The 18,617-nt window shown below is 37.0% G+C and overlaps 1 protein-coding gene across 3 annotated transcripts in view; it reads left to right on the top strand.

Moving 5' to 3' along the window:
* Window positions 1-1,157: 1,157 nt before the first annotated feature.
* Window positions 1,158-18,617, top strand: part of LOC122341230 (orexin receptor type 2-like) — a 44,417-nt gene continuing 26,957 nt past the window's right edge. Inside the window, exons 1-4 of one of the 3 annotated variants that reach the window (XM_043234586.1) lie at window positions 9,124-9,265; window positions 9,353-13,109; window positions 13,666-13,789; window positions 14,315-17,235. In XM_043234586.1, the coding sequence (XP_043090521.1) occupies window positions 14,319-16,370 (2,052 nt within the window). In that variant the 5' untranslated portion in view covers window positions 9,124-9,265; window positions 9,353-13,109; window positions 13,666-13,789; window positions 14,315-14,318 and the 3' untranslated portion in view covers window positions 16,371-17,235. Of the gene's footprint in view, window positions 1,348-3,578; window positions 4,073-9,100; window positions 9,266-9,352; window positions 13,110-13,665; window positions 13,790-14,314; window positions 17,236-18,617 lie in introns of those variants that run through there. The other 2 variants (XM_043234589.1, XM_043234585.1) reach the window with 2 other exon arrangements.

Genomic DNA, 18,617 nt, shown 5'->3' with positions numbered 1-18,617 from the left:
TGTGACATGCACAAGACGTACCTGCGAGAATGAAAGAATGCATCTCCTAAGCAAGGTGGCGGAGGTAATAACAGGGTTTTTCCCAGTTTGACGTGTGAAAACAAAGACAAATGGTGTTTGGTGCCAAATTCAGTTTTTTTGATGTGCCCTGGTCGCATGACCAGCCAGTCAGTAATTACACTGATTTAGGTTTTGTAAGCCTTAAGTTCACATTGACCAATAACACACGAGTCTGAAAGCAGATTTTTGATCAATCACAAAAAATAAAAAATTAAAAAAAATACACACATGTAAAAAAAAATACGGTATTACTTTGTCTTGTGTTGTTTATATTCTGCTCTTTCTCTCGCATCACTTTAGATTCATACAGCAAGCTGATCCATCAAGACAAAATTGCTTTTGCCATTGTGCCCGCGATTCAGTAGCGCCTTTGAGCTTCAACGCATGAAACACCGTCAGACTACTCTATGTTCTGTCCTCATCGAGAACGGGAAAATAATTCAGTTTTCTTCAGAAATTAAATGGTTTTCAAATGATTCATCACGATAACAAGGATTATGAAATGCTCGCTTACAAAAGAGCATGTATGGGGGTAAACTGACAAAACCGCCCACAGGAAAACTCCCTGCGTTCCTTCCACACAAAGGACCGTGGGATAAGCAGCGCACCCCACTGAAGTCAAGATGCGATCACTTATGGCAAGCACGTGCATCCCAGAAGCTTTTTGAGCTCTCCTTGATCTTTGGAGGTCTAGAAATTTGAAGACGACAGAGCGTAGATAGCGTCAGGAGCGCTTTGATAGATCAAAACATGCCTCCAAAAATAAACGAATTTATTCATAAAAAAAAAAAAAAAAAAAAAAGATTTCTTCTCAGTAAGAGACTAACATTAGCATGCTTTGCCTTTAAGCGCTGTGAAGAACTTGATTTAGTACAACAAGAAAGGAGTCTCTGAAACATTGTACATGTCACATTTACAAAACATCTCTTCTGTCAGTGACGAAACGACAGATTCTGTAGAAATAGAAACTGTCAACTTTATCTCAGTGAACTATGAACTCTATGAAAGGATAGAGGCACAGGGTGAAAGATAGAGGGGAAGAGGCGTGTCTTGGGTATGTCAGACAGGTTTACTGCCTCTGGCCAGTGAGAAGCTCTCATTATTTGCATGTGAAAACTTGAGTCCCCACCCTTCACCAGGTTCTCAGCACTTCTCCTGTTCAGACACATTCAGGGTTTTTTTTAACTAGACTAACAAATCTCCTTTTAGCTTGAGACATACCTCGTCTCTACTGGCACAACACGGGATAAGAATGCTAAGAGACACGGCATGATGATTTCCTCTTAAGTAAGTCACTTTTTTTGCAAACGGCAAGCGCTTGAATGTCATACTCAACAGTTACTGAATCGTTTGAGCCGGTGTTTTGAGCCAGTGAATGACAGCTGCTGGTTACTTAGCTATATGCCTGTATTGATTTTGCATATTGAAAGATAGGTTTCACAATGTCGGTGTATGACACTGTGATGGACTGGTTTTGAGCGTACAATGTAATCACACATGATTAACATGAATTTGAATTAAATTTTGGAATGTGCTGATGCATTATGTTTTTTTGTTTTGTTTTTTTTGCAGTCAAAATAAATGTCAAGATCTTTTAAATATACAATAGCCTATAAATCTGCAAAATCCTTTGTTATTGTAGTAGCTAATTTCAAACTGAACACCCAGCATTTTAGCTTGGGTTGACTAAAACTGTCTTTGTTATTCAGGCAGTGTATTAATCAGCATGTCAGAGCAGGTGGGGCTCCAAATGACTTGTGAATGCTTTAGGCCTGTGGAGATCTCAGCACCTTCTGATCAAGTTAAGCCAAGCTGAATGAATTAATTATATCTGATGGGATGAATCTGAAATAGCGTGAACCTTAATGGATTCTGGGAAATAGCCTTTTTAATGGTATTTTCTAGGTGCATGTTACTGTTTTATTCACCTGTACTCTGTAACTTGTATACCATCTATAACTAACTGTCCTGCAATCAGCAAACAGAAAAAGCAAATATTATTTTTCCAAATTACAGATCTGGTTGTTTCTGAGGAACTCAATTTTAATATTTACTCCACAATATCCTAGTATAAAATTGGAAAGACTATCGATTCTTAAATGTGTGCAAATGTGTTTCATTAAAAGTCTTAATTTGTCATTTTTTGTAGGTGACGTTTGTAATAAATAAATACTGATTGACTGGATTGATTGGAAAGCCTCATATAAATCCTAAATATTTTTTCACATTATTGTAGATGTTTAGCCATTGACCTTTTTTCTCCACTGACTAGCTGCTAAAGTGACAGTTGCAGCTTATGCAACTGATTCAAACAGTTGTGTCTAAGTGGCCATTAGCATGCTTGAAGGGTTCTGCAACAACTGAGATGTTTGGAGTAACTTTATTTTTCCTCAACACGTACTTTGTGGGCAACATTTAGAGAGAGTGTCAGCAAACTAAACCAACTGTCCAGTACCCAGTAAACATTATTAAGTTGGAAATGGAATGTCCTGATTGGCCCTGACTCAGTAACAAGGCAGCACAATGCAATAACATCAACATTTTCTCACATATTTAGTCGAAAGAAAATAATTACAGGGCAGCTTCTTCATTACAGGAACAGTGAGTCACTCAAGAGTTTCATCAGCGGCAGAACATGTTGCATCTGGAGAGTTTGTTCACTGCTGTTGCTCACTGCTGTGTTTTAAATGTACACTCATTAAAAAAATACTTGACAGATCTATTTAAAATTATAACTTGCGTTAGATGAAGACTCCAGTCATTTCAATGACAAACTGTTATATATGCAGCAGGTACCTTGTGTGGGTCACTATGTTGAGATCAGAAAGCCACCTGTGCCAGGCAGCTGTTTTTAATAATAATAATTATTATTATAATACTTAACTTGAATAAATGATGATGATAATAATAATAACAACTTATTAATAATAGTAATTCCAACCAATACAATATACAGTGTTAAAAGCCAGAAGTAATGGCTTGACAAGAGCTGTAATCATGTAGACAGGAAGGGAGGTATGCTATACTGGACAAAACTCTTTATATGGTCCAAGATATTATGACTTTAAAGATGCGTTATAATACAGATGCACGAGATCCATCATTCCAGACCAAATGAGTGTGGAGAAGTTACATGTTCAAACAAGCACTTCCTGAAATGAAACAAACCATGATAGCAACAGCGTTGAGAAAAACAGGACCTGACGCTCAAAACTACAGTGATTGTAGAATAAATCTAGTCAGAGATGGATGTTCTTTGAGGATCTTATTGGAAACATTTGATATAAGTGGATGAAACCAATTAGCAAGGAATGTGGAAAGCTTAGAAAACATGGCGTTAATAGCCAAAAAGAAGCTCTGGTTTTATTTTATTTTAATGGTCAAAGTTACTAATTGTCAACAATGCTCAGAAGGAAACATGAAAATAAACAAAACTCAAATATGCTGTTATGCATGTGTCTAGGTGAGCTGCTGCAGAATATTGTTGCCGTACAAACGTCATGTGTCTTGTTTCTTAGGTGGCAAAGGTTGTACAGCGTTTTGAGGAATCCAAATCAACACCATGATGGAATCCGATTTTTCACTGCTGTCCTCCTCAAAGGGAGAGTTCAAGGCAGAAGATTACATACAGCCCCATTACAAGGAAGCATATCGGTTAGCCATCGACTGCCTGGTCAGAGAGGGAGAAGCTTCTTATCGAAAATTCATCAAAGAAGAAGGGATATGCGGTTTCCTCTCGGATGAGGAAATCAACCATATTACAGAGAGCGCCGTGCAGCCCCCCACCAGCAACCACTCAGAGGAGGTGGACTGTCCCCAGGACGATACGTCCTCTACAGGCACGTACTGGCCCACTCACTCCGACACTGACCCGCCAAACCTGGATTTAGGCTGGCCAGATGTCCCTCACAGAAGGCTCGAGACCAACATAGACCTGCTGTTCCACCCGCCGAGACAAAACAGTCCCACTCTCAAGGAAGTGATCCGCAAACAAATACAGGACGCCAGGCAGGTAATGTTGATAAAACAGCGTGCTGAAAGGGGTGTAAATAAACGGCTCTTTGAAACAAGTTCTTCTGTATATCACAGGCTTTTCTACTGCACGTAAGAAGCACACATATGCACGTAGCTCAAGAATGAGATTTTGAATGATATCGTAGCCTAGTGGTAACAGATTTGGTTGGCAATTGGAAGGTTGTTGGTTCAAAGCCCACAGGGGATGATCCATGCATTATTGTGCCCATGTCAGGTTGCTCCGGGGAAGGTTTTTCTACACCTTCCAGTTTCTACAGTCAAAGATGGTGTGGCATGTGGGGTCACTACTGAGAAAATTTATTTTACTGTTATCCTTTTGAACATGCGATAAATAAATAAGACTGAAAAGCTAATAGAGTCGTATTTTACATGTCCTACTGATTTTCTACATTGATTAATTGATTTTTAGAATTATGTTAAAAGCCTACCGTGAACATCAAAAAATTCGTGTGAAAGCCACAAGTGTTTATTTTCCAAAATCCAGTGAAGTACTACCCCACTCTCATTCTTGAATCAAAAAACTTATCGTAAAACAGCTTTCATATTTGTATGCCTTTAAATCTTGGATTGTAGTGTATTGCTTTAAATAATCAGTGACTTAAATTATATATGTATTTTTATCCTTTTTTATTATTGATTCACTTGTGCTTAATCATCCGCCAATGCTTTCCGGAATGAGTAGTTTTTGTTTTAAGCAAAAAAGTCATATACATTTTTGATTGAAATTAATGTTTCTATTTTTTGTTTGCCATTTTTAAATGTCTGTGGATAAAAAAAATGGACAAAAAGTAGCAACTTAAAATGTCAATTATTATTATTACTTTTCATATAATATGAAAACTTATATATTTTACTCAAATAAGGCATCTTCTATTGAGTTTTTCATCAGGGTCGACAGATGAAGGCTATATGAGATGAGATCTTTTAAATGTTGACATATAAAGTTTGTCTTTGATCTTCAATGGAATCACCTATCAAATAGACACGCTTTACAGTGTTCAGCCTTGTAGACAGCCTCTACCTTTAGAGTAAAGAAAAAACTTTCCCCAAAGACATGTCTTTCTAAATAAATTATGTTAGCACACTACATGAAAAAACATCATAGATGCTCTCAGATCACACTCTTAGAATGAAATAAAATCCGTTTTTAGCTACATCGTTTTGCGTATTTGGTACATTTAGCTAAAGTTTGACATGCCTGAAAGTGAGGAATTAAAGCCTCACCTTCAATGAATTGCCTCTAAATTAAATGTTGTCTTTGCGCCTATTTATTTATGAGGCAGTATAAGAAATTCTGCCATGATAGCTCAACATTTTCAAAACGAAGTACCATAAAATCTTTTTTCTCATTAAAGTCACAAAGTTCTCTCATCTGTTGTTGATTGGATGGTGACAGACTGACTGAATGTGAGCTTGAAGACAGTGGTAAGAAAGGGGCGGTGTTTAAGTAGGCTAAATGAACGGAGACGTCCTGCATCTGTTACCTGATAATACATTAAAACACATAATATATTGCAGATAGTATAAACAGTATATTTTCATTTCGTGCAGACTTTAGGATAATGCAAATCCTAATATATATTTGGTTACAGTACAGCGCGGTTACCAAATACTTATCAGATACCAAGCACCGAGTAATATAAATTGATATTTACACAGCCGTTTCACAGTTAACGCAATTGCAAGAGTTATAGAGCATGAACATTTAAAAAACGAAAAAAAGAGCCACTGCTTTATTTATTTATTTTATTTCATGTGCTGAATTGCTATGAAAATGAAAGCAAAATACAATTTCTTGTTTCTTTCTTTTGGAATTTGTCATCAGAAAATATAATTTGCCAATGTATTGTTCTGAATAATCTTAATTAGTAGGTGTCCATAATCTTGTGTGAGTCTTTGGCACAAAACACTGATGAGAGCAGCATTGCTGACTGTCAGAGCAATGAACCGTTGCAATGTTACAGGAGTATAGGAAAAGTGGCAAGCATTTTCACTGCCCTGCCTGCTCGCCCCGTGATTCCCTGATAATCACAGAGAAGGACTATAAATTGATTTCCTTTAAATCGCGGCTTTTGAAAGCAGCCCCACGATCGTGAAGTCTTGAACTCGTGCTAAAGATGTGATAAAGCCAGGTACATCACTTTCTCCCTCAGCCGTCAGTCATGTACAAATTGCAGCAGTTTCTCCCCAGCAACAGTAGCCGCTAAACTGTGCTGAACAAACACACAGCAAACAATAAAACTAGTTGTGCAATGTGCAGTGCTGAAACGATCCCTCCCTTTGCAGTTGATGAGACAGGAGTGCCAGAAATATCTAGGTGTGCCTATGAGAAGCAAACTTTACAACACACACACACACACACACACACAAAAAAAATTTTTGTCTTGCACAGAAGCCTTGCTTCTGGGGCGTGGATCGCTCTTTATTAGTAATAAGTGAGAGAGCAATGCCTCCTTTCTGAGCAATGCAGATTTCTTTGTGTTTTGATTATGAGAGATTATTACAGCCGTGGCTCATTTAATAATGAGGAGGCACGTCTAAGAGCTTCTAGCGAACACTGCAAGACGGACTGAGATACATGCTTGTGATTGAGAACAATATCATTAACGCGGACACTTAGCAATTCACTGACTTTATAGGTAAACAAAGGGGGTGTGATCTTATTATTCGATTCATTATTTAATTTGATAATTTACTCGCAACAAAATCCAGACTTTAAGTTTATTCCCAATCCATTTTTGAGAGTTCTGAAAGGTTTCATAATGAATATATATTTGTGAATCATTACTTACTATCTCATGATAATCTGCGATCTACATAATGCTAAACCAAAATGACTGATCTCCCCCAAAATCTTGTCCCTGAAAGCCAAACATAATTGAAATTCTTAAAAGGTTACTGAATTGCAAGCTCCCAACATGTATTACAGCAGATTATGTGATGTTAATGCTTCGAATATTTTAATAGAGTCATATTTAGCATCAAAAATAATGTACTTATTGTGTGTGTATTGTATTGCCAAAAAGTCTGCTGCTATTGATATGGGATACAGGTAAAGTTAGGGATGGTATGTTTAGGATTATGATAGAAGGGATGGGTCACAGAAATAAATGACAGATGTATTTACACATAGGTATTTTAAAAATAATTACAGTGTAAAAACAATAGATGTATTATACCAAATGATTACCTTAAATGTAAGCACATAGGCCACCTAATACATAGCAGGACCAATAAATTTGCTATATAGTATTGCTTTATGTGAATATACTGTACTGAAGTAACGTTGGATGACTATACATTTACAGTAATGTGACTTTCAATGTATTTTTATATTTTACAATGATATTAATTATCAAGAATTTTTTAATTTGCAAAATCAAAATAAGCGTTACCTGTATCTGTTTAAGGTTGAATATGCTTATAGTGATATAATTGATCACGAATTATTCATTTGTCACAAAATTTAAAAAGTTAATAATTAATTATGTGATGACTACAATTGTTACCTTAAAGAGCTGTTTCTATACTTGCTTTATAATTAGAAAAAATTGATTTGTTGGTACGATTCAGTGGTTTCGATTTTCAGTGCAACAAGCACAATATTTTGTGTGTGAACAAAAAATAGATCATGGATCACTTCTCAGCAGACCCATTAGGACAACCACCAAGGATAGCATCTCGGGAGGTCGTAGATTTACCAAACCAATCTCAGTGTGTTTTGGCACTCTGATTGCATGTGCTCCCTATAGAGTCGACTTGCAACAATGAAACTCTTGAGCGATGTATACAGCATCTTGTCAGGTGTTTTTGAGGGGAGGGTTCTCATCTAAGGTGCCAAATGATATAGACTTATATACTAGCCTCTGCCAAGCCAAGATTGAATTAAACTGAAGGCAGTTTCATTATATTATATATATATATATATATATATATATATATATATATATATATATATATATATATATATATATATATATATATATATATATAACAGCATATCGGCAGTGCAAGGCTCCTGGGAATTTTACCTTTTGGTAGATGTGTCGACGTTTTTTTGCACAAAAATGTGTGAGAAATGTCATTTTTTTCCAAGCTTTTAAAATCACAATTGTCATATTAAGCATGTACCTGTATTTCTCAGTGCAGCGTTGTGTACGCTTTATATGCATGTCTTTTTTTGGGGTTGTTTTTCAGAACAAAGGAAACTTAAAAGCAGTAAAAATGTATTATTAGCTTTGATTCTGCCTGGCATTAATGAAGCCTTTTCAGTATTTCAGTGACACATGAACAAGTAAATTAGAAAGGCTGAACAGCTCTTTAAGATGGGGATGAGAAGATACATTCGAATAAGAATGCCTGAGGAAACTCAATGTGAGACATAAACACATGGCCAATCTTTGCTTCATCTGAAATACAAAACTGTAAAGGTCGGTCAAGATTATATGGTGTACAAATGGTGTAGAAATTCTTTATTAATCTTTATTAATCAGTACATGTTGTCCAGGGTGTGGCGAGATACGACTTATGCTAAGACTCATTGTCATTCAGCGTTAACGGAACATCTTAAACCTGTCAAGACTTGAATCAAGGAATGTTGGTCTTCCTGAAAGACAAATGATAGGACTAGGCCTTTTAATAATATAGGCCTACAAGAACAGCCTTCAAGTACAGCCTTCTCCCCTGACTTCTTTCTCTTTAATATTAGGCAAAAGGCCCAAGAAAATACATATGATCCCCAGTCGGTTTCATGAAAGCCATCTTTCAAGTTGAAATTGGCCTAGATGTGTTTTTTTTTCCGAATACGCAGAAAAAACGAAAGGTGCCATTTTAATAAACTGAAGCAGCTCCTGGGCTGACACCTCAGCTTTGTTCAGCTTTGTGTTACTGACAGGGATGTCACTGATTTAAGAGAATATCATAGACTGCCTGTTCAGAAAACAAATGCCCAAAAATCCTCAGAGGCTGACGTTTCTGTTATGTTTTCATTTTTGTTTCTACACAGGTCATAGCAATCGCAATGGATGTTTTCACCGACGTAGACATCTTTAAAGAAGTGGTAGATGCCTCAGTCAGAGGTGTACCTGTCTACATTCTCCTCGACCACAATCGCTTCAAAAGCTTTCTCAATATGACAGAAAAACAAGACATCCAAATCCAAAAGCTCAGGGTAAGTGCCTGTATTCTGCCATCAAAATGACCTCCAGTCCCAAAACATCATTTATAATATTAACACCCTTTTGAATATGTTTTCTAGAAGACAAGCATGCAAAAACAGAACAAAACATGATGAAATACTTTAAAAATAGAGATGAATAAATATCCCAAAACCTTTAAGTTATGTTTCTGGCTTTGCCTTGTGCACACCTTTTGATAAGCAGCACACAGCATATCAGAAAGTGTGCTTTTATTTCCGTTTCATTGTGTGGTTTCACTGAAATGCAGAGCAGGCTTTGACGTGCGGTGCGTGTCTGAGAGGGTCTGAGCATCCCGTTCTGCTCAAGATAACAGTGCCACTCTAGACAAATACGTCACCTCTCTACCATTGACAAGAGATTTAATATATGTATGTATGAACATGTGCATGAAAGGGTTTTCTCAACGGACCGTATTCGCTAAAGGGGCCAGAATGTGTGTACTGCATCTAAACATACTCGCTGCACTGAAACATGCAGGAAATTAAACGAATTTAAAATGCTGCCAAAATGCTGTTTCCGATCATTCTGGCCCAACCAAATCTCAATTTAAGAGATGAGCGCACACAAATTTAGTGTCATGTGCATTACCATGAGGTCTCTGTGCTTTTGTGTGTATGATGGCCATATTTTTGGTCTCAAGTGCCGTCCTTGAACCTCTCTTACTGTACAATATAAGACTGCTATTTAGGAGCTGCAGAAATCCCCAAGATTGTTTCACGATGCCAATCTTTCATCTGGGACAACAGTTTGTAGAGCTATTCAGGGATGGCCGTTGTCAAGGTGCTTGTGACCAAAGATAGCAAAGATAGAATGTTTTTTCACAGTGTCAGATGTTCTGTATGATCATCATATTTGCTGCTACTATCCACGTTTACTCAGCCAATAAAAATGCATCCATGTGACATGGCACTTAAACTTTTAAGCACTTTTAACTCTCTCTTTCACAGCTTCGTCTTTCTTCAGCAAACGTAAAAAGTGCAACCGTGCTTCGTCATGCTTTGTTTTTTCAACAGTAATTTGCATCACAGCCTGTATTTATCACAAGGTGTTAACATCGCACAGTATTGCATGCGTCTAAGTTTATTAGATCTATGTCGCACGTAGAGTGTTTTATAATGATGTCATAGCATTGCTAAAATTGTGCAGTATGTAGAAGCTCAACATGGCCCCAACCCCTCTTTCGCGTAGGGGGGTGGGGTTTATGTAAATTTCAGGGTTTGTGATGTCACTGACCCAGGAGGTAGCTCGTTGTAGTTCCTACCAGAGATTTGTTATAGGCCTTACAATGTGAATTCTGTAAAAGACTATCTTTCGCTTGCATTGAACGTTGAGCTTTGCAACTTTGCAGATGTTGTTTATGACCAAACAGCCACATTACACCCTGACTAGACTTATTAAAATGACCATTTTGCAAACAGGCTAATTATAAGAAGGCTAATTGCATTCACATGTCTTACATTTTGTAAAATATTTCAAACACAGTCATAGCGTTTATCTTTACTATAGAAGTTACCATTTACAAGAAAACCACAATTAAAGCAACAAATCAAAGAATCAAACGAAGATGAAGATAAGACCGCAAATGTAACAGCAGGAACAGTGTCATGAGATTCAGTTTTTACTCGTCTACCCACACAAGCATGTTTCGTCATGGCTTTTGCATCACGATCAAATGTACTTTTTTAGTTCATCTCAAGTTCTAACATCAACCAAGCAGCCAAGAGAAAGAGGGACTCAGTTTGATGCTACTCCCATTTGACAAGCATCCCCGTTCTCTGTGTGATAAAATACACATATAAATATAACATCAATTACACATCTGAATTTGCTATAACTGTGCTTAAAAGGCCTTCTGTCATCCTGGGAGACACATAGATCTTATGCTGTGGCTTTCAAGTTCTTGAGGAGAACCTTACTAGGGGACAGCAGCCGTATGTCTGTGACCATGTTGATTCAATAGATTCAAAATACAGGTGTCAGTAGCAGTGTTTTATTGCTTCTAAATGGCAAACGAATTAAAAATAATATTGATAAAACTAGTGATTTGCTGAAATCAGAATAGGGACGACAATAGGTGAGCACTAGCCAATGAGATTGTTGTTTGCACATTAGTTCTGCCCACTAGCAGAGAAATCAGCAGTTCTTAAGAACTAAAAAATTCCAAAGAAACCCCATTATTTTGACAGGAAAATTTGACAAAGAAAATAATTTATATGGCCTCAATGCTGCGTGATAAGACTCATCCTCAGTATCTTTCCTTATAAGCAACCTTTACACTAGTTTTCGGTGCGTCAAAGCCTGATCTCATGTTTATAAGTAGGTGTGTCTACATTTATAAACATAAAACTTGCATGAATTTATGCATTTACAAGCATTACATTTTTGAACGTTTTTACTCGTGCTGAAACGTCTACAATTTAGACGTATTTCAATGTTTAAAATGTAGAAATCTTTTATACAATTGAGATATTTGTATCGGTTCATTTTTATCATTTTGTCAATATGCAATTTAGATTGTTAGACCCCTTAACCCTCGCCCAAACCTACACCTATCAATTTTATAGCAAATATGCATTTCTATAATTTCATCAATATAGACCCCTTAACCTAACCCAAAGCTTAATCCTACTAATTTTATATTGAATTTAAAAGGATATAAAATGCAATTGACTGAAGTGTTTGTACATTTAGATGCTAAAAATATGCATGCTGTGTTTGTTCTAGTGCCGTATACTCTCTAATCTGTTATTATACAAGTATATTTGATTTCTGTGTGTGACCATATTTCCTAATCTACCTGCATTATATTGTACTAGGTGATGGCTGGGGCTGATGTAAATGTAAAAATTTGACACTTCTGCAATAACCAGAAAAAAACAACAACCTGCAAAGCTGTCACGCTCTTACTTGACTTTTAAGGAGCTCTCGTTTCTCAGAACTTTTTGTTCTTTGTTTAGGGCGATAAAAGAAATAAAAGTTGTTCAAAAATAAAAGAGTATTCAAAAAGGGTATTCAAAAATATTTTTGACGTGATCATTTTCACCTGAATGCTGCCTTTGCACTTTGTCAGGAAGTGAGTTTAGTCACATGGACCTTCTTGTCAAATATGACGAAGGCTTGGAAGTATTCATGTACTGATGATGAGCCAAGCTATGAACTGGAAACACTGTCCCTCCCACCTCTCCCCAGAGGGTTTTAACTATTATTTTATGAAAAACAGACTGCAATTAAGATTTTTTTCTCACCACACCTTGCAAGTGTCATCATCAGAGTATGTTTTTAGAATGTCTATGAACTCGATATATTCAATTATCACTACACAGCAACTGATGCAGATCCTGAAAGTTCTATGGCTGATTTACTATTTTACATGAAATTTAACACTTTCTTCACCTTTACACAAGAAACTTTCATTTTACAGTTACACAAGACATGCCCATCATCATTAGAGTTGTTTGGGTGCACACAGATGGTACATATAAACTTTTACAGCTTTGTCGCTTTAGCAGCGGTGATAAGAAAAGACCCTTGGCCTCAGCAGACAGACTTACTTTTGTTTGCAAAGCAATAATGAGGTTTGTTTGCCTTTCAGTTTGTTTTTGCTGAACAGGCTCAACACAGATAATTTCTCATCAAATCTGCATCAAACATATGTTTGAGTAAAACAGTATTTAATAGGAGAGAACAAAAAAAAAAGCTGAACGGGACTTTGTTCATTGGAAATTGATTAAATGAAAAGTACATCTTACAAACCGGAATGAAAAAGTGTGTGGAGAAATAATGAGTAAGAACGGTCACATCAGCAAGAATTCAAAGGTAGAAATATATTGCATTAGACTTTTTGATAAGTAATTATATTCACTACGGGCAATCAATCATTCATTACTTCTTCATTCATTACTACTTTTTGAGAACTCCCTCAGAACAAAACTAATTTAAATGCTGGTAACACTCTAGATAAAGGAACACTATTCACTATTTACTAGTTGATTATATGTACTTATTTATTGGCATATTCTGGATACTGTAATTCACCCCATAACTAAATTGAACAACTACCTTACTAACTATTAATGAGCAGCAAATTTGCAAGTCTTTTGAGGGCAAACTCTTACTTAATAGTGAATAAGTGTTCCCTACCTTAAGTTTTACCAATTTTCTTTATTACATGCAGGTTTGTGCCTGAGACATTGTGATTTATTAACAAAGCTTTGGTGGAGCGGTTTAGATAATCAACCAATTTACCACAGTTAGATCACATTAAGATAACCAAATGAACTAACATAATCATAATTGTGTATAGCCAACTTAATTTATATATATATATATATATATATATTTTTTTTTTTTTTTTTTTTTTGGCTGGCTATAGAATATGAGGATACGCACAGTGAAAGGCCAAGAATACTGTTGCAAATCTGGGGTGAAGTTCCATGGAGGAATGGGGCAGAAATTTCTTCTTGTTGACTGCCAAAAAGTATTTTTGGATCATACAGGTGAGGCAGCATTTGTTTTATTATTAATTTATTTTTAAATGAATTTAAGGATGATGATGATAATAATGATAATGATAAGAAGAAGAAGACAAAGAATTATTCTTATTATTATTGGTGGTGGTGTTGGGGGGACCTTCATGGTAATAATTTTAGTTTAGTATTTTATAATTATCAATCAATCAATCAATCATTTTTTATTTATATAGCGCTTTTAACAACACAGGTTGCATCAAAGCACTTTATATAAGTTCAAATTATATAAGTTCATACATTTTTTGTGAATTAATTTGCTCAAATTATTAGCATAATAATCCAATATATAATTATTAGCATTTAATGCATTAAAATATTTCTTAAGTGTCCATGCAGTTGGGAACATTTTATTTATGCCAAAAATTTCTGGCTTTAAAAAACATTTTTCAAAAAATCGCTGTCATTTAAAACTTTCCCAAGATAAACTGCATTCCAACACACCTATGTTTCTAGGACAGAATTTAATGTTAATGTTTATTTTTTGTTTGACAGCTTCATGTGGTCTTATGAGAAGATCAACCTCAGCATGGTACAGGTTATAACAGGCCAATTAGTGGAGACCTACGATGAGGAATTTCGGACGTTGTATGCTCGATCAACAGTCCCAGATCAATTTCAGACTGCCAGTGTGAACCAGTGTGAAGCAAAGCCCAATGGAAAAATGGATGGATATCTGATTCATTCCAACAACCCCTTTGAAAGAAAAGATCATTTAAGGCACACCCTTGATGCTGTTTACCGGCAAGCCTGTGAAAGGAAATCAGGATTCTCGGCACTGAGAGAGGTTGAAGAAAGACCACTTGTTACACCGCATGCTCGAATCCTTCAAGAGACATCAGAGTTTTACAAAAGACACAGCTATGCAGGAGAACGACAAGAACCTGTGTATATGCCAAAATTTCCCAAGTACGGCTCTAGTAACTGGAATGTGGCAGCAGAGAGCAGCCATTATGGCGGTTTCTCTAACAACGTGGACAACCAGTATGAGAGTTACATCATTAATCCGATGTTCAGAGGCTCAAACATGCGCCAGTCTTACCACGGCCACGACAAACAAATTCTCAACATGAGGCAAAATCTTCCCAGTTTAGCAAGTACTTCCAAATCCTTCCTTCGGACATGGAGGATAGAGTCTTACCTCAACAACAGCAATGATGCACCTTATGGAGAAAACTATGATTATCTGGACCAATTTGAGGAGAATAAAATGGCTCCGCTGCAACACTCCCGCATCAGGTCATCGGTTGTTTTCACGTCCACCATACCAGAACAACCAGAGACGAACAGCTACTCCAATAATTCAGCGTCCTCCAATCACGATCCGGCACGAATTCAGTCAAGCGCTCAGATGTATTCCTCAGCTCAGTGGAATCAGGCAGCACAGCATGACGACTACATGCTGAAGAGACGCAGTTTACAGATTTTAGAAAAGTCAGGAAATAACACAACCTATGGCTCTGGGAGGGATGCAATATATGCGAGTTTAAACCGAGCCAAAAATCGATTTGCAAACAGGGAGCATGACTACCAACAGGACGACAGATACAAACGGCACAGTTTGGCTGATCCCAGGTGCAATACGTATAACAGTGACTTTAACGAGCCCTCTAGTTACATGTATGCCTCTTTACCTAGAAGACAGAAAATCTGCAACGTGTCTGCAAACGACAACCCCAGAAATGCAGCGTACACGCCAAATTTTAAAGAGGACCAGAGGTCGGTTTCACATCATGATTTCAAAAAGGCAGATGAGAGTAAAACTACCTCAGCAAACATATGGCAAGAGCCTCCCTCGAGGACTGTGTCAGCAACGCTTCTGGACAGGGAGGACAGTCAGCCTTCGAAACCAAACAGTGCATCGTCACAGCGCTTCTTCAAAAGGAGCACCAAGAAAATAAAATCTCTTCTAAACATTCCACAAAAGGGGGACAGCTCACCCAAAGGAAAGAACTCAGAAAGTCTCAAAATGGGAAGCAGCACAGACACGATTCTCTCAGATTATGATGACACCGCGCAAGGCAAGAAACACCAAGGCAGCACTGCCAATTCCACCAAGTCCGTTGAGAGCAGCAGACTGAAGCGAGCTAATGGGAAGCTCCCTGGAGCTGAGAATCATTCTCCTGGCCTGGCGGGAGAGGCATCTGCACCTCGATTTAGCACTGAAGAGCTTCATCCATCTCACACCTCTACAAGTACAGAGACTTCCAAAACACAGGAGCAAACCACAGTGGTCTCTCAGAATGAAAAGACAGACTCAACTCTAACAAGATCGGATCTGGTGTCAAAGCCACAAGTATCAGTAAACAGGCTGTATAGCAGGTTTGAGCCTCTTTGCTCATTTGAAAGCAGGCGTCCCACAGCAGGCCAGCCCTCCTATGTGCCCGCACAGAGTCACGTGAGTGAGAAAACAAGGAATTCTGTCTTTCTGAGAAGACAGCCCATGAATGAGCAAAACACTTATACAAACCAGCAGACTCAGGGACACGACAATAGAATTGGCCGTTTTATTCAAAGGGTTGGAAATTTTATACACAAGAATAAGTACTGAAATAACTAGTGAACTGATGTTAAAGCGGAAACGTGTCATTTCCGTACCGCTATGTTGGTGAAATTGAATTGCAAAAATTGCACAAATAAGTATTGTCAAACAGGCACTATTCTCCACCTTTCAATGGTCAGACTAGCAGATAGTCCTGCCCATAACTATTGCCAAGATTATTATGTCAGACTGGCTGAGATGCTTGTGCTCAATGGCTTGTTTAAATTGTCATTGCATATTAAACTGGGAAAGGAGAAAATATTTTCAGATCCTAAAAAAAGACTCATTTTGGCTTTGAAACAGTGATGTTTACTTGAACGCATTATTGCTAATGCCAGTGTTGAAGGTTTGCAATATAACTGGTGAAATGCTGCAAGCGCTGTTACAATGTTACTTTGTAGTAGCTTTTGTTTTATTGTTATTAATATTATTTGTACATTTATAAGGTGTGTTTTGTGTTGGTATAATGGGCCAACTGGGTTAATTATTTTTGACACTTGAGTAATTGCCACTTCAAACATTACCCAAAGACAAAACCTCCAATTTGTGTATGCTGAGATATCTCAGATTGTTGTTTTAAATTCTACATTGAAATGCTGGAACACATGCGAGGTGTATAAAGTTGGTTTGTGGGTAATTGGTTTTTAGCTATCTTTAAGGGTGACTACACTGCCTTATATACTGCACTATATATAGGTCATGATGTTGCTTGTGTTTTATTATTTATGTCATGATTGATCCAAAACTGTTCTCTATTAAATATGTGAATTAATGAGTGTCATTTCACAAAGTGCACATGTACAGTACCTTGTATACTGAAGAAACATCAAAACACTACCCCAACAGACTACTTAATAAATGAATGGTCATAAAACTGATGTTGAAACTGTATTATGATGCCAGGAACAGGAAAATAAATATGTAATTTACTTGCTTAAATTTCCAAACAGGGAGTTTGATAATAATAGCTTTAATTAATTCCTGTACTTTATACTGACACCTACACATGATGCAGCATCATGCAAAATAAAAGTCACGGTGTTAATGAGAATCGACTGGTCATAGAATCCCATAGCGGTTTTTCTAAAGATGATTCATTGCAAAAGCCAAACTGCTTTTATCAGGCTACTGAAATGACTAGACTGCTCGTTCATGTACACATCAGTTTGATCATAATTAGTTAATTTACTGTTAAAGGAATAGTTCAACAAAATATTAAAATTACCCCATATTTTACTCACCCCGAAACCATCCTAGATGTATATGACTTTCCTCTTTCAGACAAACGGAGTCAGAGTTCTTTAAAAATGTATCCTGGTTCTTCCAAGCATGGTAATGTGGGTGGATAGCGGCCATTATTTTAAAGCTCTGCAAATCAGATATATCCGCAAGTACTGTGATGTAAAACTAACCTTTACACCTTCGGGAGGTTATCACGTGTCCTCAGAAGCAGATTGATGGGTTTTTGTAACACAAATATTTCTAGTTCTAAAATTATAATGTAAATAATAGATTTTTTTCTGTGAGAACACCAAGTTCCTGCTTCTTGGCTGACCTATGAGCCAACATATGATGCAACTTATGTCAGACATCGTACGTCGAGTCAGAAGTCAGCCAAGAAGCAGGAACTTGGTGTTCAGGCAGTACGTCAGTTACTTACGTTATAAATTTAAAACTATATATATATTTTTCAAACTGCTACAGAGGACAGAAGTCGTTATATGGGAAAATGGTAGTTGAGTTATCTTCTTCACAGAGCTCTGTTGCTGAAGCTGCTTTAGCAGGTTCTAGCAATAATGCATTATTCAACAAACACTCAAACACTCATCATTTTTTCATCTTAAAATGAGTTTGCATTGTAAAACTTTGCAAATTTCAACTGTATTTGCTTAAATTTCATATGCTATACAAACATTTTGCTTGAATTCTTACAATTTTATCGGCTCAGAAAGTAAAAAGGTTGTGTTAAGGGTAGGTGTGGATTTGTAACCTAAAGGTCATTGGTTCGATTTTTGGTAAACAGAAAGTTTAGGAACAGCACTCTCTTCCCACCTTATTACACATGACTAAGGTGAGAGAGCGAGACACCAAACCCCCAGCTGTTCCCAGGGCACTGCAGCAAAAATAACTGCACTCTGCCCTGTGTGTGTGTGTGTGTGTGTGTGTGTGTGTGTGTTTACTACTCATTGCCAGTGTTGGGAGTAAAGAATTACAGGTATTGCAAGTCATGTAATCATATTACATTTTTGAAGAAAC

The sequence above is a fragment of the Puntigrus tetrazona genome, unplaced genomic scaffold (genome assembly GCF_018831695.1).
Source record: "Puntigrus tetrazona isolate hp1 unplaced genomic scaffold, ASM1883169v1 S000001170, whole genome shotgun sequence".
Classification (NCBI taxonomy): Eukaryota; Metazoa; Chordata; class Actinopteri; order Cypriniformes; family Cyprinidae; genus Puntigrus; species Puntigrus tetrazona.
Note: the sequence above shows the minus strand (reverse complement) of the source record. Positions and strands in the feature narration are given on the sequence as shown.